Here is a 22,970-nt window from a genome sequence, read left to right as displayed (position 1 = left end):
ATATTATATCATAAATAATTTTATTTATAAATAGAAATAAGAGTGATCTGAAACTGTCAATCAATCGTGGTCAAATTTCTCAAAGAAAAGTTTCCTTGCATATTTTCCTTAAAAACTACTTAGTCAATTGCATCACTTCCTCGAATGATCATAGCTAGACTTCTATGTTATTGTTGATTCTTACAAATTTCGAGGAAAAACACCTAATAGGAAATTAAAGAAAAAAAATAAAATTAATAAAGCATTTTTATATATTTTTTAAAACTTATTTTTATCTTGATACCCCTTTCCTAATCAACATAATATTTTTTTTATTGAATAAGAGAAAATGATTTTCATATATTTGGTTTACCATATAAAATGAAAAAGAAAATTTAATATAATTAAAAATTAGTTAGAAACTTTTATATTATAAAATTATTTAGATTCTATTTAGTAGTGATTTTAGAAAATATTTTTTATCGTAAAAAGTGTTTTTTTTTTAAAAAAAAAAAAAAATAGGTGTTTGGAAAAATTTATGAAACGCTTTTAAAAATATAAAAAAATCACTTTTATTATTAAAAAAATCACTTATAGACAAAATTTTGAGAGAAAATGCAAGATAAAGAAAATAGAGAGAAAAATAGAAGGAAAAAAATGGTTAAAATTAAATAAATTATTTTTACATGCTTCTTCACACTCATTTTACTTATTTCTTCAAACTACATAATAACATGAAATATATTGTTTAAGTCATTTACTCATCACATTAAACAAGGGTAATAACTTCAAATGTTTTTTCTCTTAAATATTTTATATTTGAGGTTTTTTTAACTATATTTATTCATTTTCATTTTCATAGATTTAATACACTAGGATGTCCCCCATTCTCTTCCTCGATGGATCATCATCAACAATTTGGAGCATGAATTACAATTAGATCCATTTTATTTTTGGGGATCCAAATTAATATTACCAAATAATTTATGGTTGACTTAGTTGAATCATTAGAATGAAGTGTACAACTCCGTTTATAAAACCCCAATTGATAATATACAATTACTATATTATATCATAAATAATTTTATTTATAAATAGAAATAAGAATGATCTCAAACTGACAATCAATCATGGTCAAATTTCTCAAATAGAAGCTTCCTTACCTATTTTCCTTAAAAGCTACTTAGTCAATTGCATCACTTCCTCGAATGATCACAACTAGACTTCTATGTTATTGTTGATTCTTACAAATTTCGAGGAAAAACACCTAATAGAATAATAAAGAAAAAATAAAATTAATAAAGCATTTTTATATATTTTTTAAAACTTTTTTTTATCTTTATTTGAGAATTATATAATTTGGAAATATATAAATTTTAACTAATTTTAGTTGTATTTCATTTTCTTTTTAATTTTTCATAGTAAATCAAATAAAAACATCCTTTTTTTTTTCTTTTTTTTCTTTTTTGTAATCTTTTTCTTTTCCTTGATGCTTTCTTTCAACCAAACATATCATTAGTCCTAGGAAAAAAAAATCTCTCCACTAGTTTACAACTATATATATATGAATCTATGATCTTCATCATTTGTCATCAAGGTTTTAATACTAGTAAAATTTATCCTTCCTTGAATGTGAGAAATTTCATTTATTTTCTTCTTTATTTTCTAAAGTTTTGTTTGGTTCATGGAAAATTTGAGAAAAACTATAAGGAAAAGAAAAAAGAAGAAAAGAAAAATTGAAAGAAAATTAATATAGATTTAAAGTTAATAAATTATTTTTGTCTGCTACTTCAAACTCATTTCACTTATTTTAACTTAACAATATAAAAATTAAATAATTTGAAAATACATGAGTTTTTAAGTAATTAATTTTAATCACATTTTATTTTCTTTAATATTTTTATAGGACAACCAAACATGAGAAAGTCATTTTCCTTAACATATCTTTTTTCTTTCTATAATTCTTTCCGAGAATCAAACATAACTTAAATGTCATGATAGTTACTTGAATTTTATCATTATACTTTCTAGATGGGGAAAAAAACCAAAGAGGAAAAGTGTCACTTGTTATTTGTATATATAATTGCTTGGTGATTTCTCGGCAGCTACACCTATATATAGTGTGGAAGACTTGCATTTATATCAATGTGATAAATATTGGATTTTTCAAAGTATTTTTCAAGAAATTTTGTATAATATACATTATATATGATTAGGTAAGTTATTATCATTCTAAAGAAACAACATATGATAGGAAAATATTTATAAAATTAGAGATATTTATTTATAATATTTAGAGTATACTTTTACTTGGAAGTGTTGTTAATAAAAGTATTTTTAGAAGAATCACCTATAGTGTTTCTCCATAAAATAGTACAAGTGATTTTTTAATAATATAAGTAATTTTTCAAAATTTTAAAGGTGTTTTCTAGATTTTATCTTTCAAAAACACTTTTAAGATTAAAAATATCTCTTAGAATCACTGTCAAATGAATTCTAATTTGAATAATCCCATATTAATGCCAAAATTATTTGAAATATCATGCATGTGTATTTTACATATATTTGAAGGTTTATTATTATTATTATTATATATATAGAAAATAGAATGGATTGACTTTATTTATTTAGAAATTAAAATTAATTGGTATCATAATTTTCCATTTGTATTTGTGACATTCATAAGAAAGAAAGGACCAAAAATAAATAAATAAATAAATAAAAATACATCCCATCCCACAAAATATAAGGCTATATTTTCTTTTTCTTTTTTTGGAAAATTGAATTTAGAAAAGTCAAAATATGAAATTTAAAGAAAAATAATTTCTAAGAAGTTGAAAACACCCAAATGAAAAAAATTACTAAATTACTTAAAAACATTTTATATCTTTATGAAAAAGGAATATAAATATTACTATCTTACCTTAATTATTCTCTTTTATTTATCAAAGGTAAAATATTTATATATATATATATATATATATATATATATATATATATATATATATATATATATATATATTACTTTAAATGAAAATAGAGCAAAGGAAAAAAAACAAATTAATAAAAAAAATTCAATGACACTAATTTTACTTTTTTCATTTTAGTAAAAAATCTACATCAATCTTCTAGTCAATGAAGAAGGGTCCTCGTCCTCTTTGAAAGGGCAGGCAACTACTCAAGTTTTGTGATTGCTGACTTTGATATGGATTTGTTTTGCCTTCACGCATAAGGAAGCAAGTCGGTGAGTCGATTCAATTCTTTCTCTAGTTTTTATCGATTAAGAAAAAAAATCAATAAAAAAATAAAGGAAAAAATTATTTTTTATACACTTATATAAAAATAATTACAAAATAAGAATTCTTTAAAAATAATTCAAGTTCTATACATTCATCGATCAAAAGTAATACCTAGAATTGTCAAAGGTAATTCCTCATTGGTAAAAGTAATATCTTTGTCTAAAAAGTAAATAAAATGCTAATTATTTTTAAATAAGTGTTTAAAATTTATATTTTATAAACTTAAGTCTCAAGTAGTTTTTTTGGTGTATGGAAATATACTTCTCCCAAAAATATTTTCTAAACTAAAGACAAGCTAATTAAACATTTTATTTTAATGCATAAGTATTTTTTTTTCCTTTCTATGAAAAATAAACAAATAAAATTAAAAAAGCCCTTTTTGCAATTAATAATAATTACTCAAAAACAAAAAGCTAATGTGGCATTTATGAACTAAAAATTATAACATTCAATTATTAATTACTAAAATATTATATCAACTTTTAATGGAAACCAAAGCAGTTTTAAGAAAGAAAAAAAATACAAAAACAAAAAACAAAAGACAAAAGAAAATAAATAAATAATTACAAGATAATTATATTTACCAAATTGCCCTTCCATGAACCTATAATTTCTCGTTTTTATTTCTCAGATCTTCTTCGTTCGGAAAGTTTCTCTAACCTTTCCCGCCTTTTTCGGCCAACTGTGAGACTTTCCGTCTAAAGAAACTATAACTGGATCCGAAAACGAAACCCTATCTCTAGTTCTAGCTTTCGAATTGATAGAGATTAGCTCCGTTTTCGGACAGAAATCAATGGAGAAGTATTTGAGGGAGAATTTTGACGTTGAGCCGAAGCGAGCTTCGGAGGAAGCTCGGAGACGATGGAGATCGGCCGTGTCTGTCGTCAAGAATCCCCGGAGACGGTTCCGGATGGTTGCCGATCTCGCTAAGCGATCCGAAACGGAAAGAAAGCGCCAGAAAATTCAGGTGTGCCATGTTTTTTTTGTTTTTGTGTTTTTTTGGTTGTTGATATAGTATGGAAATGTTGCTGCTGCGTTTGGTTTTTCTGATTTTGATGATGGATGTTTGGTTGATGGGAAAATAGAGGAAATTGCAAGAAAATGCAATTTCAGTATCTCACGTTTTTTTTGTTGGTTTTTATCTTCTTTTTTTCTTGGTTGATTGAGTTCGAAAGCATCGCTACTCATGTGTTTTGCGTAGTTGATTCTGTTTGCATCTGTTTGTTTTATGAGAAAAATAGACGAAATGAAAACAACAGGATCTTATGTTATTAAAATGCTCTGTCTTCCAAAAAAAGACAAATAGTTGCATTAGGTGGCATTGATAGAGGCTTTAATTGATTGAGATCTAATATTTAAATTGTCGTTGTTACATGTTTTTCTCCAATCAAATGTATCAATCTGTTCAACTTCTGTTGCTTTCTTAGGGCTTCTGTTATTGAGGTGGATGAATCCCTGTATTTTCGATGTCTTTAGAACCGACAAAGAATTATATGGAGAGTCAGATCTGAATTCTGATTCACTGATTAGAACCTGTTAGAGAAGAGAAAGGTATTTTTACCTTTTCAGTTGTGAAACCGACTGTAGCCACCATTTACATTCAGTGCTCCTCGTCAAGACTGGCATACCAATGTGTATGTGCGTTGGCTTTGTGGACTTAAAATGGTTCACGCAACAAGTTCTTAAAATCAAAGTCTGTGGCCTTCCTTTGCCTATTCATATAGTGGTGGCCACATTAATCGCTAGGCTGCTGATGTGGGTCGCCACTTAGGTTTGTCTTGAATTGAATAACCTTTTGTGCAGTTCGTGTTGTAATCTGCTTTTCGTGTTTTTGTCTAAATGCGGTTCTTGATTCGCAAACTGACAACTTTTGGATTAAAATTTTCGATTGGGAAATTGTTTTTGGCTACGAATAAGATGGGAAAGCAGATTCGTCTTACCCTCTTGATGCCTTGACTGTCATTTTAGAATTTAGATGGTTCAATGAATTGACTGCTGTTCAATTCTTCAATTTTCTAGTTTTCCCACGAGAATATCAAGATTTATGAAAGTATTTTCCAAACCACCATTGAGATTCTGTTCCAAGAACCCGAATTTGTGGGAATTTGACCGATTAATTTTGTCAAAAAGATGGAACAACCTTTTGCTTTAGCTTCTCTTTTTTGAGATTTGATGTGAATTCTATGGCTATGCTTTTATCTTCTTTAAGTTTTTTATTTTGCTAAGCTGGTGACTTTTGAATGTTCCTTCTAATATAGAGGATATAAAATCATGAATGTGAGTGACCAAAAAGCAAAGACAACTTTTTTGCCTTATCAAATCACAAAGCAGAAACAGATTTTATTTTATTTTTTGTTGGAGGAGAAGTATGTTTTCACAACAAATAAATAAAAAAATAAAAAGAAGAATACATAAAACTCAAAATAATTAGGATTTTATTTATTTTTAAATCAAAGATAATATTGAAGTACTACATTTTAATGATTTCATCTATTAAGTATTACCTTTAATTTGAATGGATATTATATTTAAAAATATAAAAAGTTTTAGGATTTATTCGACAATTATTTTCAAGAACAGTTTTCTATTCTTCGGAACAAAAAAACTTGAAAAACATATTTAGTAACTAAAAAGTATTTTCTATTTTTTATTCTCAAAAACAAAAAAATATATATATTATATTTTCATAAACCATATTTTAGTTGTTTTTTTTCACTTGTTTTCTAAGGATTGTTTTAAAAAATAATTATATAAATATGTAAAATAATTAAAAATAAAATAATAGACACAAAAAATATTTTTAAAACTATTAAAAATAGATTAAAAATATTTTAGGTTTTTAATAAAACTTTTGTTTTATAAAACATCATATAACAGTTTTTAAAAACTATTTTCAAAAACTATTTTTTAGAATCATTTTCTAAAATGGTTACCAAAAACACCCTTTCGTCTTTTCCATTTTTATCAAAAGTATATATCACAATAAATGAAACCTTATAGCTATGTAATAAATTGTAATTTTTTTATGAAGTTCCTCTTTTCTTTTCTTTTTTTTCAATAGTACACTAGTCTCTTTTTTTGATTGTCGGAAACCTAATGGAGGTACCATACAGCTCATGGGAAGTTGGGAACCTTTATTGCTGAAATCCATGATGAAAAGTTTTAAGGTTTGTGTATACAGCTCATGGGAAGTTGGGAACCTTTATTGCTGAAATCCATGATGAAAAGTTTTAAGATTTGCGTATACGCAATAGGGAGGGAGGCTGAAGCTAATTATTAGGTCTCAAACATTTTGAGTACTTGACCAGGCCCATAGTGGCAAAAATGGCGAATTTGGGAGAGAAGACTCTGATCAGATTTGGAATATGTAGGAAAACTTTAAAAATAGCATGCATCTTTAACCGTGTCTAACATTGAAAACCACACAGCAAATGACAAAAACTGGACTGGATTCTATAGCCACGGTATTTGGTCTATTAGGAGTTTGCCATGTGTGGCTCTAGGATCATTGGATTTGAGACTTGCTTGTATATAAAATGTGATACAGAGCACACTTTAGAAAAAAAAAATCTTCATTTACTTGCATTAAAATAGCATTTCTTCTCTATTAAAATTCTTGGTTCCTCTTCTCATTTTCCTTGAATTGTTAAATAATTTTGTCCATCTTCGATGTTGTACCGTGCCAAAAGTTACCCAATAATGATCTTGGTCAAGTGCCCTATTATTGATTCTTTCGACCTTTTCTGAATACGCATGCCACTTGTCCAAATTAAATTGTATTTTAAAGACTGGCATTTTGAAGTTGTGAGACACGATACCTCCCTAGCTTCTCTTTTTAAGTTTTTCTTGTCATGGAGACCATTCCTTTAGTATAACCGCCCAGGAGATAAATATGCAAACAAAAGATAGATCTCACATAAAGAAAATTAAAAAAGACGGTACTGTCCACCATGATGTTTTGTAGTGTGTATTGGTAGGAATCTTAATTAAAATAAGGATTTGTTTCCTTTTTATATTAGAATATCGTTCTTTGAATCCTAATTCTATTAGGAGTTTCTATAAAAGGTGCATATAACATCCTTATGAACACCTACAAATATATATATATATATATTGTTCTCCTATTAGAAAGATTATTTTTTATTACTTACATTTGGTATCAAATTCTGACTATTAAAGATATAACCAACCAATAACAATACAATGTATAATATTTAGGGACTAGTAAATTAAAGATTTGTGATATTTAGGGAGTAGTATAAAAGGGTAATTTGGCGAATTCTAGAAAGAAAGATTTGAATACACATCTTTACATTACTCAATCGATAGAACCACTTATTTTTTAGAAGATTGCAAATGCAAACACTATAAAAGGTGTATATAACATCCTTATGAACACCTACAAAGGGGCAAAAAAGATGCAAAAGGTTCGATTATAGTCTTTGAGAAGACAATTTGAGCTTCTTTAAAATGAGAAAACAGAAAGAATCTCCGACTTTTTTTTTAATGGATATTAACTTTTGTCAATCAAATAAAATATAATAACAAAAAACATTTCAAATCTTCATATTATAGAGTAAATTCATCGAACCTTAACTATGATTCAAATACAAGGTTATAACAACTAAAGAATCAAGAGATCTTAGTACCATGACATTGAATGAATTAATGGGTTCATTGCAAGCCCATGAACAATGCTTAGATAAAAAGCCCTAGATTGAAGCGAAAGAAGCACTGTAAAGCCAAATAAGTCCTAGAAAAGGAAAAGAGAAGTCTCAAAATAATTCTTAATCAAGTAAGAAATATTATAATTGGTAAAACGAAGGACAAGGAAACTCTAGTTTAGGCCAAAAAGGAGAAAGAGGTAATACTTCAATTCAAAAAAAATAATAAATCTCATATCCAATGTTATAATTGAAAAAAAAAAGTTGGTCACTACAAGTTAGAATATAGGGCTAGGAGAGGAATTTTGAGGATAATGCTATAGAAGGTAAAGGTGAAAATTTAGAGACCTTGTTATTAGCCTGGAGTGTTGCAAAGGATTAAAACAAAAGTATATGTTTTTGTATACAAGCCTTAGTAATCATATTTGTTGTAGGAAAGAGATGCTTTTTGAGTTAGATAAGACTTTTAATTCGAAGATAAAATTTGGGGATGACACAATGATACTAGTTAAAGGTAGCAATAAAGTTTTCATTTAAATTAAATGATGAATCCCAAAATTTTATTTCCAAGGTATAATATGTTCCAAGTCTTCATCAAAATCTATTAGGTATTGGGAAACTTTTAGAAAAAAAGTTTGATATGCGAATCTATGGGGCCATATGTACCATCAGTGATGATAATAAAGGACTTATAGCAAAGATAAACATGACACATTAGTTTTATAATTGATGATAAAAATTGGTTGTGACACTCATGTTTTGGACAATTAAATTTTGGAATCCAAAATTACTTGAGGCTAAGAAAATGGCTTTTGGATACCTTTTATTAATTCTCCAAATGAAGTTTGTGAAACATGTGTCTTGAGAAAGAAACATAAAGATTCTTTTCTAACAAGAAAACCATAGATAGGAAGTATCTCAAATTGATTTATTTGAATTAGTGTTCAATGAAAGTTCCCTCAGATGGAGATCACGAGTATTTTTCACTTCTATTGATGATTTTAGTCAAAAGGTATAGGTTTATTTTTCAAAGCAAAAGACAAATGCATGTAAACATTTCAAAATTTGTAAAGCTTGTGGAAAAGCAAAGTGGGCATACTATAAAAATTTTGAGAACTAATAAGGGTACTAAATATATTACTTGTGATGATTTTTTTTGAAAAAAATGTGATATTGAGCACTAATTAACTAATACACTTACCATATCCACAATTATGGATATGGTGAGGTGGGTGTTGCCCTTAAAACAATTACTGAAAAGTGAAATAGTTTCTTGTATAGTTTATTTATTGAATAGGTGTCCCACTAAAAGTGTTTATGGAAAGACCCCATAAGAAGCTTAGAGTCATAGAAGGCCTAGTATTAGTCATCTAAGGGTGTTTGATTGCAAAGAATATGTTCATGTGTTTGATGCATTACACGAAAAACTTGATGATAAAGGTGAAAAGTACAATTTCATTGGTCATAGCCAAGAAATAAAGGGCTATAATACAATCCATAAACTAAGAAAATTTTTGTCAATCATGATGTGATTTTTTATGAGTAAGAAATATAGAATTGGTCTTTTTTTTAAATAAAAAAAAGAACCATCAAACATTCATACTAATCTCGAAAAGCAAAGCAAAGATCAAAGTATGTAACTTACTAGTACATTAATTACAACTTCATACCTTACAAAGTCATCAAGGTGTTCATAACGTCAACATGTCTTATCTGCACACTTACAAGATTTTGTAGTTGGTGATGACAATGACCAAATACGTAAAGATTTTGTAGAAGGACTTTATTCTTTGTTAGAGACTAATGAAACCATCATTCTTCCTTTAAATTTAGTTTGGAACCCATGGATTCCTTCAAAGATGAGTTTCTTCTCTTAGGAAGTCTATTGGAAAAATGTTTTGACTTTGGATCAACTTTAAAGAAGAAGATGGACTTTGGCTAACAATTGTGTTTTTTGCAAAGAGGGGTCAGAGTCCATTGATCATATCATTCTTCGTGATGACAAGGCGAGATTATTATTGCAATTGGTGTTCTCCATGTTTAGTGTTTGGTGGGTTATTTATGAGACAATTAGGGAGACCTTCTTAGGGTAGCATGATTCTTTTAATGAAAAAAAGGCATATTAAGGCTTGGAGAGCAGCTCATTCTTGTATTTTCTGAACAATTTGGAAGGAAAGAAATAAGAGATTTTTTTATTGTAAGAAATTGTCTAATCAAAGGCTAAAAAATTTATCCCTAAATAATTTCTCTGTGTGGGTCAAGGTGTATATAAATAGAGGTTATACGTATATGGTTGATTTTATAGATTGGTTGGGGCTTGATTAAGGGAGGGAGTATTTTTGTGTCATCTCTTTCCTATTTTTTTGCTTGATGTTATTTGTATGCAACTTTTATACTCTTGTGTGTGTTTTTTTTTTTTTTTGCATTTTTTAATACAATCTCTTACTTATCAAAAAAAAAAACAAGTATTAGATAAATGGAGAAGTTGATTGATTCAAGGTAAAATTGGTGGCAAAAGTTTACCAACAAAAACTAAGTATTAATTATTTTGAAAATCCAACCTTCTAACCTTCTCTATTTCCATAACCTTAGATCTAGCATGATAAAATAAATAAATAAATAAATTAAAATCGTTAGTCTTCATTGAACTTCTTTATACTTACCTATGTTATCCCAGTTGGAGATTTTAGGGAAAAAAAAATTTTCATACATCTTATTGAAAAAGCTGCAAATTACAAATTAAATAGAGATTGCTTCCAAGAGAATCTTAACACCCTAACAAACTGGAACATGAAAATAGGAACAAAGATAACAACCTACTAAATATCTAATCAACATATTTTGATTTTATTAAAAAATCTAAACCAAAAACCTATCTTTTCGGCACTCCCCCTCAAGTTGGAGCATATATATCTATCATGCCCAACTTGTTGATTAGATGCTCGAAATTAGGTCGAAGAAGTCCCTTTGTCAAAATGTCAACAGTTTGCTAAGTTGAAGGAACAAATGGGAAGTTGATGATGTCATCTTCAAGCTTCTCCTTTATGAAGTGTCGATCAATTTCCACATGCTTGGTGCGGTCATGTTGAATAGGATTATGTGCAATGTTAATTGGTGCCATATTGTCACAGTATAACTTCATTGGACGTTTTATTTTTTTGCTATAGCTCCTCCAAGACTCTTTTTAACCACAATAGTTCACAAACTCTATGTGCCATTGATATGAACTTGGCTTCAACACTACTTTGAGTTATCACACTTTGCTTCTTACTTCTCCAAGTCACTAAATTTCCCCATAAAAAAGTACAGTACCCAGAGGTTGATTTTCTATCTGTGACTGATCCAACCCAATCTGCTTTTATGAACACTTCAATATTTCTTCGCTCGTTTTTACAAAAGAATAATAATTTCCTTGGCGCATTTTTCAAGTACTTGAGAATTCGTTAGAGTATCAACAAGTCGACAACGACTCATTCCTATTTCTTCTAAAAGATCCAATACATATCTCCGTTGTGATACAACCCCCTTCTTAGAATGTGCAACTTTCATCCCGAGAAAATACTTCAGTGAGCCCAAGTCCTTTAGTTCAAATTTTATCACCAAGCAACTCTTCAAATTCTTCATTTCTATCACGTCATCTCCTATTAGAATAATGTCATTAATGTAAACTATCAAAACTGCTACTTTTCCCTCTATTGAAAACTTCATGAACATAGTGTGGTCAATTTGGCCCTAAGTGTAACCTTGTTTCTTTACTGACCTTGTGAACTTCTCAAACCAGGCTCTCAAAGACTGTTTGAGCCCTTGTAAGGACTTTTTTAACTTGCACACCTTCAAGCCAAATTTATCTTCAAAACCTAGAGGAGAATCCATGTAAACTTCTTCTTCTAGATCTTCGTTGAGAAAATCATTTTTTACGTCTAATTGTTGTAGGGGTCAATCCAGATTCGCGTGTATTGAAAGGAGTACCCTTATTGTGTTTAGCTTAGCCACGGTGCAAATGTTTCAGAGTAATCTATGCTATAGGTTTGATTGAATCCTTTGGTAACCAGTCGAGCTTTATATCTATCTAGTGACCCATCAGAGTTGTTCTTAACTATGAACACCCACTTGCATCCAACAATAGTTTTTTCCTTTGGTAAAGACACTACATCCCAAGTCTTGTTTTTTGCAAGAGCACTTATCTCTTCAAGAATGGCCTTCTTCCATTTAGGAACAATTAAAGCATCTTGCACACTTTAGGAATTTGTACGCTAGAAAGTTGTGAAGTGAATGCAAAAAATGATGAGATAACCGCTTATATGACACAAAATTGGACAAAGGATGTTTAGTACAGGACCTAATACCTTTCCTATTGGCAATTGGAACACTTGGATCATGGCATGACACAGATAGGGAACTGAAAGTATGAAGACTAGATTCGAAAGAAGAGTTTTTACCTGACTTATGTCTTTTTAGATGATTTGTCCTCGGATTGGAGTCATGGCCTTGCAACAAAGTGGAATCATCATTTTTTTTTTTGTCAGGTTTCTCCTCGAGTAAACAATCAATTCTTTACTTGTTATACCAGTATTTATTTTTCTAGTGTTTTGAACATTTTTTTTACATATTAATAGCATGTCCCTCACTTTCAGCACCGAAAATATTAATTTCTAGACTTGGTTGTGGTTGTGGTTGTGGTTGTGGGTGTTCAATATTTTCTAGCGGTGATCTACCGGTTTCTAATGTTGACCTTTGGTCTTGAGAAACCTGTATCATATTCTCTCCACCACTTATGCCTAGATCCTCACAGCTCGAGCCTAAACTATCACCACAACTAGATCCATTGCCTAATTCTTCACTCTCTAACACCGCTAGAAAACTCATAGGATCCAAATCTTCACATGATCTCTCCCCCTGAAGATGAGCCTTATGGAAGAAAGATTTAGTTTCAAAAAAGGTCACATCCATTGTAACATACATTTTTATGGAAATTGGGTCAAAACACTTATATCCCTTTTATATGGGAGAATACCCAACAAACACACGCTCTCTAGCCCTTGGATCAAGTTTTCCACGATTATGCTGATGAATGTGAACAAATGTAGTGCAACCAAAGATTTTTTAAAGGTAAATCAGAGGAAATTTGTGATGTGGGAAAAAAAATATTGAAAACATCAAATGGAGTTTTAAATTTCAGAACTCGTGTGCACATCCTATTAATCAAATAAGTTGCTGTCAAAATTGTCTCTTCCCACAAATACTTAGGAACTTTTGTTGAAAACAGTAACGATCTGGCAACTTCTAAAAGATGTTTGTTTTTTCTTTTAGCCAGTTCGTTTTGCTATGGTGTATCATTACAAGAGCTTTGATGTACAATACAATTTTCAAGAAAATATCTTCCTAGAATTTGTTTAAAAAACTCTTTCCCATAATTTTTGAAAACCTTAATTTTTCCTTGAAATTGTGTTTAAATCATCTTATGAAAGTCTTTGAAAACTTGTTTTACTTCTGATTTTTCTTTTAACATATGTACCCAACAAATTCTTGTGTGATCATCAATGAATGTAACAAACCATCTCTTACCCGTAATAGTATTAACCCTAGATGGCCCCCAAACATCATTATGAATAATAGAAAATTGTTCGATGGGTTTATGAGGTTGTAATGGGAACGATGCACAATGATTTTTTGATAATTCACAAATTTCACATTGAAACAAAGATTGGTCTTTATTCTTAAACAAACTTGGAATCAAATATTTCAAATAATGAAAGTTGGGATGACCTAATCTAAAATGCCATAACATGATTTCATTGTCAAGAGAAATAAATATTGACTCAAAACAAGTACGTTGTGATTATTTTCTCAAATCAGTCCCATCTTCGAAGAAATAGAGTCCTTCACTTTCGAAGAAATAGAGTCCTCCACTTTGCCTAGCACTGCCAATCGTCCTCCCTAACTACAAATCCTGAAATTCAAAATGAGATAGAAGGAAGTATGACAATTTTGGTCTTGTATTGATTGACTAACAAACAAAAGGTTGCATGAAAGATTTGGGACATGAAGGACTAAGAAATAGTTATTGACCATTTTCCTGCTATTTTTATTTCTCCATTTCTTGCACAGGAAGTATAAGACAAAAACAATTTCAACGAACCTATCATATGATCCGTTGCACCTGAATCTATGATCCATAGGGAACTAGAATTGACACTAGTTAGTGTAGTGGAATAAGAGTTACCTTTTTGGGCCAATGAACACGAAGGAAACTTATTTTAGGATTGAAGGAATTTGCAAAGTTGCTCTAGTTGTTCCTTGGTGAGAGGAAGAGTTTTTTAGGAAGTTTGTGTCCCTTAGTCATCACCATTAACTTGAAATGCACATCCTTCATTGCTAGATTTTTTATTCAGATTTTGTCTCTTGCCATGTATATTCCAACAAGTCTCTCTTGTGTGCCAAGACCACTTGTAGTAGTCACACCATGGTTTTTCTGACTGCTCGTTGTTCTGCTTGTCTCCTTCATGTTCGAATCCTCTAGAAGCAAGAGCAGAACTTTCAGATTCAGTTGTAGGCTTTTGATCAACATCCTTGAGCACTACTCTCTATCAAGCTTCTTCTCGCCTAACTTCAGAGAACACTTCGTGAATATTTGGCAGGGGTTTCCTCCCAATAATTCGTCCCCTAACCTCGTCCAATTCTTTGTTAAGTCCAGCAAAAAAACATATACTCTGTCATTCTCCTCTCTTTTCATGTGTCTTGCACTATCACTAGTACACTCCCACTGGTCATCATAGCACAAATCCAATTCTTGCCAAAGAGTCAACATCCCATTGTAATACTCCATCACATCTCGATCTCCTTGCTTCAATTGCCACAACTTGGTTTTCAATTCAAATATTTGAGACGAGTTTTCCAAATTCGAGTATGTTTCTCGAACTACATCTCATACATCTTTGGTTGTTGGAAGAAACATAAATGGTTTTCCAAGAGCAGGTTCCACTGAGTTGATTAACCAGGCTATGATCATAGAATTTTTGGACCTCCATGTCTTGAATTTGGGATCTCTTTCTGCTGGTTTTGTCACTTCACCAGTGAGATAGCCAATTTTGTCTTTGCCATCTATCACTAGCTTCACCGATTGCACCCACTCTACATAATTCTTGCCATTGAATCTATGAACAGTTATCTGAAGAGTGTTGGAATTTTCAAAATTGTTGAATGAGACAGTAGGACCACTCTGCACTTCCTCTGTCGTTTCCTTGGTTGAGTTTGTGGATCTAGTTGCACCGGTCATGACTGTCTTGACCATTAAGAAACCCTAGCTGAGAGTCGTAGCTATGATACCATGAAGATTTTAGGGGAAAAAATTGATCATACATCTTATTGAATAAACTACAAATTACAAGTTAAATAGAAATCTTCCAATAGAATCTCAACACCCTAACAAACTGGAACATAAAAATAGGAACAAAGATAACAACCTACTAAATATCTAATCAACAGATTCTGACTTTATTAAAAAATCTAAACTAAAAACCTATCTTTTCGGCACCAGTTAATCATGCACCAACTTTCTTAAGATAAAAGGAATAAAATTATCAACTTAAACTAAATAAACTTATGCACTAAGAATGATTTTTTATGCAAGCATACTATAGAAGATATATTTATTTAATTGCATTAAAATAGCGTACTTTCTCTATAAAATTGCCACTTTCTCTTCTCATTTTCCTTGAGTTTTTAAAGTTTCCTTGGAATTTTTAAATAATTCTGTCCATCTTTGACGTTATAGCATATGGTAGGCCAAAAGTAACCCAATAATGATCTTGACTAAGTACACTACTATTGATAAATATGCAAACAAAAGAAGTGATCCGGCATAAAGAAAATTATATAGACAGTGCTAGCGGCCATGATGTTTAATGGTGTGTATTATTTGGCTTCCAAAAATCAGGAATTTCTGTCGTCACGTAGTGTTCGGCCCACCCACGTTTTTTGGCCTGTGTGGAGTCATTTCTCCTTTTGCTTTAATAATGCTCTCCATTAGCCGAAAATGACCTTTCGGTTAGAAAGTCATAATTTTCCTTCCATCACCACATAAATGGTATAATGTGCCTGAGACAAGTCACCCAATTTTGACTTGTCTAAATCAATAAATAGAGAAAATATACATCATGAGCAATATTACACATTATAGGTGCCATGAGTCCTCATCAACTATGTGTCTCGTCACTTCTCTTTCACCACTTTTGAAATGGGACCCAAGAAACGAGATTCACGAAAACTAGCATTTTCCATGTATTTTTTTAGCGTCAACATTACGGTTAGACAAAGCTTGTAAGTTCTGGCATTGACACAAAAAGCAACTTCAATTAGGTGTAACGTAGTTAGACCGCTAGCAAATTTGTTTAATAGCTCCTCAAAATCCATTCATGAATTTTCAATGGAAGAGGATTCAGCTGCCAAAAGGTCGGGAGCCCTGCTGAGAGCCATATCATTCACATGGTGGCTCAGAAAATTCATTGACATTAATAGAAAGGATATTCTTCTAAACATGACAAAATAAAGAAAAGAAACGAGTCTCAACTCAGTTACAACAGACTAAATTCTTTTTCTTTCATTCATTAACTTTCTGAAGCGGCTTCTGTTTAGTTTTATCTAAGGCCATTCTAAGTAGATGAATTAATGGACAAGTAGCAGTTGTAGTTCTATTTGCAATACATAACCATTGTGGTTAAGGAAGTTGATAAAGAAATTACTCAATTTATACTGTCTCTCCGTTATTAATGGAGCATTTTTCTTATTTTCATTTTTCTACCATCCATGAAATCTAGATGCATTTACTTGTTCTTATAGTTCAAGAAAGTCAGGCTCACTTATAATCTGAAAAATTATACCATAAGTATTTTGAAGAATAAAATTAAGACGCCTTCTTCCCATTCCTTGACATTCATCCACATGATACAATGGAACATATGATTTCCCTAGAGCCACAGCGGTGCCCACCACTCCGTATTATCCTGGCCTCGGTTGGGCATAATCTTAAGAGAGCAACCGTATAGCCCACCACAAGCAGAGGGTGGCCCAGAGACTGGCTTGGATTCTTTGTGTTCCAACTGGGCTATTAATGGAATGGACTGTCATTCTAAAGACATTGATATCAATTACCTGCACCAGTGTACGGTTTGATAATTATGAATAGACCCTTCTCCTGCATGCTGCGTTCCCTTTCACATTCGAGTTTCTTTAGCCTTAATGTTTTCTTTTTGAACAGGAAAAGATTCGAGTAGCTTTATATGTGCAAAAGGCAGCATTGCATTTCATTGAGGGTATGAACTCCATTGAATCTCCAAAAATGAACTGTTCATGGAAACATTTCCTCTCTCTCAAATTTATGTTCTTCTCTGGTACAGCGGGTCATCGTATTGAATACAACCTCTCCGAAGAGGTTAGGCAAGCTGGTTATGAAATTGAACCAGATGAACTAGCATCTATTGTTCGAGCTCATGATATCAAGGGGCTGGAATTCAATGGTGGAGCTGAAGGATTAGCAGGAAAAGTGTGTGTCTCACTGGATACCGGTGTCAAAACAAGCGAAGTGCATTCTAGACAAAGTATCTATGGCCTCAACCAATATGTTGAAAAGCCTTCTGGAACTTTCTGGATGTTTATCTGGGAAGCCCTGCAAGACCTTACTCTAATAATCCTCATGGTATGTGCCGCGGTTTCTATAGGTGTTGGGATCGCCACAGAGGGATGGCCAAAAGGTATGTACGATGGGTTAGGAATAGTACTCAGTATTTTCTTAGTAGTGATGGTTACTGCAACTAGTGACTACAAGCAGTCCTTGCAATTCAAGGACTTGGACAAGGAGAAGAAAAATATAATTGTTCAGGTGACCAGAGATGGATATAGACAAAAGATTTCTATATATGATTTGGTGGTTGGAGACATTGTTCATCTATCCATTGGAGATCAGGTTCCAGCTGATGGGGTCTTCATATCAGGTCACAGTTTATCAATTGATGAATCAAGCTTGTCAGGTGAGAGTGAGCCGGTGAATATCAACAAACAGAGGCCATTTCTCCTATCTGGAACCAAGGTACAAGATGGGTCTGGGAAAATGCTGGTCACATCAGTCGGTATGAGGACTGAATGGGGAAGATTGATGGTTACTCTGAGTGAAGGGGGAGAAGATGAGACACCACTGCAGGTGAAGCTGAATGGAGTGGCGACCATTATTGGGAAGATTGGTCTGGCTTTTGCTGTGCTGACATTTTTGGTGCTGATGGGACGGTTTCTGCTCCAGAAGGCACTTCACAGCAACATCACAGACTGGTCTTTCAGCGATGCAGTGACAATTTTGAATTATTTTGCTATTGCAGTTACTATAATTGTAGTTGCAGTCCCAGAAGGGCTTCCATTGGCAGTGACATTGAGCCTTGCTTTTGCAATGAAGAAATTGATGAATGCTAAGGCACTCGTGCGGCATTTATCTGCTTGTGAAACAATGGGATCTGCCAGTTGCATTTGCACGGATAAAACAGGTACGCTGACTACAAATCATATGGTGGTGAATAAAATATGGATTTGTGAAAAGTCTAAAGCGATAGAAACTAACGACAGTAAAGATGTATTTCAGTCTTTAATCCCTGAAAAGGTATATAGCATCCTTTTGCAGTCTATATTTCAGAACACTGGATCTGAGGTTGTCAAAGGGAAAGATGGAAAGGTTAGCGTTTTGGGTACTCCAACAGAAACAGCTATATTAGAGTTTGGCTTGCATTTAGGTGGTGAGAGTGCCCACTACAAGGAGTCTGAGATAGTGAAGGTTGAGCCTTTCAATTCAGTCAAGAAAAAGATGTCCGTGCTCGTAAGTCTTCCTGCTGGTGGGTTCCGAGCATTCTGCAAAGGCGCATCAGAAATTGTTTTAGAGATGTGCGACAAGATTATTAATACCAATGGAGAATCTGTGTCCCTGTCTGCAGACGAGAGAAAGAACATCACAGATGTCATAAATGGTTTTGCCTGCGAAGCCCTTAGAACTCTATGCTTGGCTTTCAAGGATATAGAAAACAGTTCTAAGGACGATGATATTCCTTATAGTAACTATACACTAATAGCAGTTCTTGGAATCAAGGATCCAGTTCGCCCTGGAGTAAAGGATGCTGTTCGGACTTGTTTAGCTGCTGGGATTACAGTGCGGATGGTCACAGGCGACAATATCAATACAGCAAAAGCCATAGCTAAAGAATGTGGCATATTGACTGATGATGGTCTGGCAATAGAAGGGCCAGATTTTCGTAACAAGAGCCCCCAGGAGATGAAGGAGTTGATACCAAAACTTCAGGTTTTTACGATTGCTTTTACGTTTCTAGCTTTATCTTAGCCCCAGATTTTATTTAAAATGCTTTGACTTTGTGTTGCAGGTGATGGCTCGATCATTGCCTTTGGACAAGCACACCTTGGTAAGCCAGCTAAGAAATTCATTTAAAGAAGTTGTGGCAGTGACTGGCGATGGGACCAACGATGCTCCTGCTTTGCATGAGGCAGACATTGGACTTGCCATGGGCATAGCAGGAACTGAGGTTTGTTTAATACCTAGTCATATAATTGCAGCAGTTCTTTGGAATCATGATCATTTTTCTCATCACTTACCCGATTTCATTTATTACAAGATAGATTCACCTCTTCACATAGTTTTCGTCTAGATTCCCGGTGATCTTTGAGTAAGGATATGTTTGGTTGTTAAAAAGTCTAAAAAAAGAAAAAAAAAAAAAAAAAAACCAATGACAAAAATTATTTTCTCATATTTTAAAATAATTGAAAATTTATTTTCAATTAATTTTTATTTAAATTTTTATTACACTCTTAAACATGTCAACATCCTATTTGATAATAGTTGGAGGTATGGTACTGTAAAGTTCAATTTTGGTACACATCAGTTTTACTTCATCTTTTTCTTCACTTCTCTTTCCTTTTTTAGTGGGACATGCTTTTCATTTGCTTCTCCTCATGATTATGCTGGGTATTTGTTAAACATATCTGTCTCTACTTCCTTGTCGTCATTCTTTCTTTTGAAAATGGTAATTTCTTTTGAAAATGTTAACTTCTTTTAAACATATCAAGGATGCGTGCCTTAATACTTATCATCAACCAAGCATCTTCACCACTGTTATCTACAGGTGGCAAAAGAAAATGCGGATGTGATTATAATGGATGATAACTTCTCGACTATAGTGAATGTTGCCAGATGGGGCCGGTCAGTCTATATAAATATTCAAAAATTTGTGCAGTTCCAGTTAACAGTCAACATTGTTGCTCTCATGATCAACTTTGTTTCTGCATGCATCTCTGGTGCGTTCATCCATGAAATCTTTTTCCTTACAACTTAAGATTTGGCGTCTATATAATAAAGATGACTTAGAAATTTCTTTCCAAGTAATTTTCAGGATCTGCTCCTCTTACTGCTGTCCAGTTGCTCTGGGTGAATATGATCATGGACACTCTTGGTGCATTAGCCTTGGCCACAGAGGCTCCAACTGATGGCCTGATGAAACGAGCTCCAGTTGGTAGGAATGCAAATTTCATCACCCGAACCATGTGGAGAAATATCATAGGCCAAAGCATCTATCAACTAGCCGTCCTTTTGGTCTTCACCTTCCAAGGGAAACGGCTTCTAAAGCTCACTGGTTCAGACGCCAGTAAAATTCTTAACACATTCATATTCAATGCCTTCGTCTTTTGCCAGGTACTGTTATTGATTTTAATTGATTCTTTCCAAACAACCGGTTGTAAAATGGCTGATATTCTTTTTATTTTTATTGTTCTTTACATACCAGGTATTCAATGAAATAAACAGCCGTGATATGGAGAAGATAAATGTTTTCCAAGACATGTTCAGCAACTGGATATTCATAATCATAGTCGTCTCCTCAGTTACTTTCCAGGCCATAATGGTAGAATTTTTGGGCACTTTCGCCGGAACAGTGCCACTGAGCTGGGAGTTGTGGCTATTAAGCATCTTAATCGGGGCTGTGAGCTTAATCATCGCAGTTATCCTAAAGTGCATTCCCGTCGAACCAACAAAGCACACAGCCATTGCCAAGCATCACGATGGCTATGAACCACTCCCAAGTGGTCCGGACCGGGCATGAAGGAAAGAGATGATCATTTCCAAGGACCTGATTGCAGACCTCAATGGCAGCCTCAAGCGATACCAATTCAAGCTTTTGAGAATCGGAGTATATGCTAGTCCCTTATTCAGACGACGGTACAGTCGCATACTCTTTCCATTATATATCCTCCCGCTGTTTGCATGAACTCCAGGTAAGTTGTTGTTCATTTTCCAAGGATTTGTTTTTATATCCCTTGGTTGTGCATTCATTCATAGAATTCGGCTGGACTTTTAAGTTTGGAGTGGGAATTTTCATCAAATGGAACCAGTGGCACTGGTACCTCCAGTCACCTGAAAAAGAGTGAATTATTCTTTCTTCTACTCGTCGGTGTATCTTCTTTTTCCATTATATTCTATAACCATTGCAGTCTTGTAATGAACTGAAAACCCTACATTGTTGCAGTATGTATGCATTGAGTTTTCCAGCCTATTAAAGGGGACCCATAGAGAGTTATTAAAGGGCATGGATGAAAGAGAACTTCCTAAAATGAAAAATAAAAGGAAAGAAAATAGAAAATATATTTAGATTCAATCAATTATTTAGATGTGGATTAAATAATTAGTAAATATATAAGCTTTTTATTTTATATAAATTATATTTGATTTTCTTTTATATTTTTTATTATAAATAATAAAAATTTATTATTTTTTAAATATTTTTGTTTCCTAAAGGCTTTTGCTAAAGTGGTGAAAATTTTAAAGCCTGAAATTGTTTTTGAGATTTGAAAAACATGTATAGTAAGTTTTTAATAAAAAAAAACTTGTTTTGAAAATGAAGAATATTTTAATTTATAGCATATTTTTAATTATTTTCTAAAAGTATTTTAAAAAATATTTGTATAAATATAAAAAATAATTTAAAATGAAGCACTCTAAATACAATATAATTTTAAATATTATTTGAAAGCACATTAAACATGTCTAGGATAATTCAAGTTTCCAATCACTTTTTATTCTAGAAAGTAGCACACCTCTGTTTTGAAAATGGTTCCTCTCAAAAGTTCTCAAGGTCCCTTAGCTTCTTCAAACTACAATTTAGGATTCTAACGTAAACATTTCAAAGATTGTCTCATACACCAATTCTTTTATCCTCTGTGCACTTGGTATACAGCTTAGACAAGACAAAGTACACGACCGTTTTTGTTTTTTAAAACAAAAACTATTTTTTGAAATTCAATTCTCAAACACAATTTTTTTTTTTCAGAAAATATAAAAAACTATTCTTAAAAATTATTTTCAAAAATTATTTTTCAGAACAGTTTTCAAAAACAACAACTAAATAGGTCCTAATATTCTTTTGTAAACTCACTCCACAACTCAACCCAGTGAGTTAATGCCTTGTTTGTAATATTTTATTGTAAATTTGATCCACTGACCCACCAATTCCGTTTTAGTAGTGTGCTTCTAGTAGGATCTAAAATTTTGTTATCTTAATTTAAAAGGCATGTTAAAAAAGCACTTAAAATGCCCCTTAAAAAGGCATAAGGTGTGCTTCGCGGCGAGGCACTCGGGAGGGGTTTTTCTACCATAAATAAAAGACACAAAACTAAGACCTTAATTGTAATTATTTTCAAGGATTGTTTTCTATTATTCAAAAAAAAAAAAATATACATTTCACTTTTTGTTCTTAAAAACGGGAAATAAAATGTTTTTAAATAATATCTTTTAATTGTTTTTACTAGTTTTTTTATATTTGTTTTAAAAAATAATTATACAAATATAAAATGATTAAAAATAAAGTATTAAACATAAAAATTATTCTTAAAACATATTTTAAAATTTAAAAAAAAGTTAAATAACTTCTGTTCTATAAAATATTAAACAATTTTCAAAAACGGTTCTCAAAAACTATTCTCAAAAATTGTTTTT

At 32.0% G+C, this 22,970-nt stretch overlaps 1 protein-coding gene across 1 annotated transcript; it reads left to right on the top strand.

The window, feature by feature from the left end:
• Positions 1–3,975: 3,975 nt before the first annotated feature.
• Positions 3,976–21,529, top strand: LOC117928734 (putative calcium-transporting ATPase 11, plasma membrane-type). Its single transcript, XM_034848730.1, has 7 exons — positions 3,976–4,245; positions 17,199–17,253; positions 17,338–19,274; positions 19,354–19,512; positions 20,110–20,281; positions 20,377–20,675; positions 20,767–21,529. The coding sequence occupies exons 1-7, from the start codon at positions 4,072–4,074 to the stop codon at positions 21,079–21,081; spliced, it is 3,111 nt and encodes a 1,036-aa protein (XP_034704621.1). The 5' UTR covers positions 3,976–4,071; the 3' UTR covers positions 21,082–21,529.
• Positions 21,530–22,970: the final 1,441 nt, after the last annotated feature.

The sequence above is a fragment of the Vitis riparia genome, chromosome 13 (genome assembly GCF_004353265.1).
Source record: "Vitis riparia cultivar Riparia Gloire de Montpellier isolate 1030 chromosome 13, EGFV_Vit.rip_1.0, whole genome shotgun sequence".
NCBI classification, from domain to species: Eukaryota; Viridiplantae; Streptophyta; class Magnoliopsida; order Vitales; family Vitaceae; genus Vitis; species Vitis riparia.
This window is presented reverse-complemented; position numbering and strand designations above follow the sequence as displayed.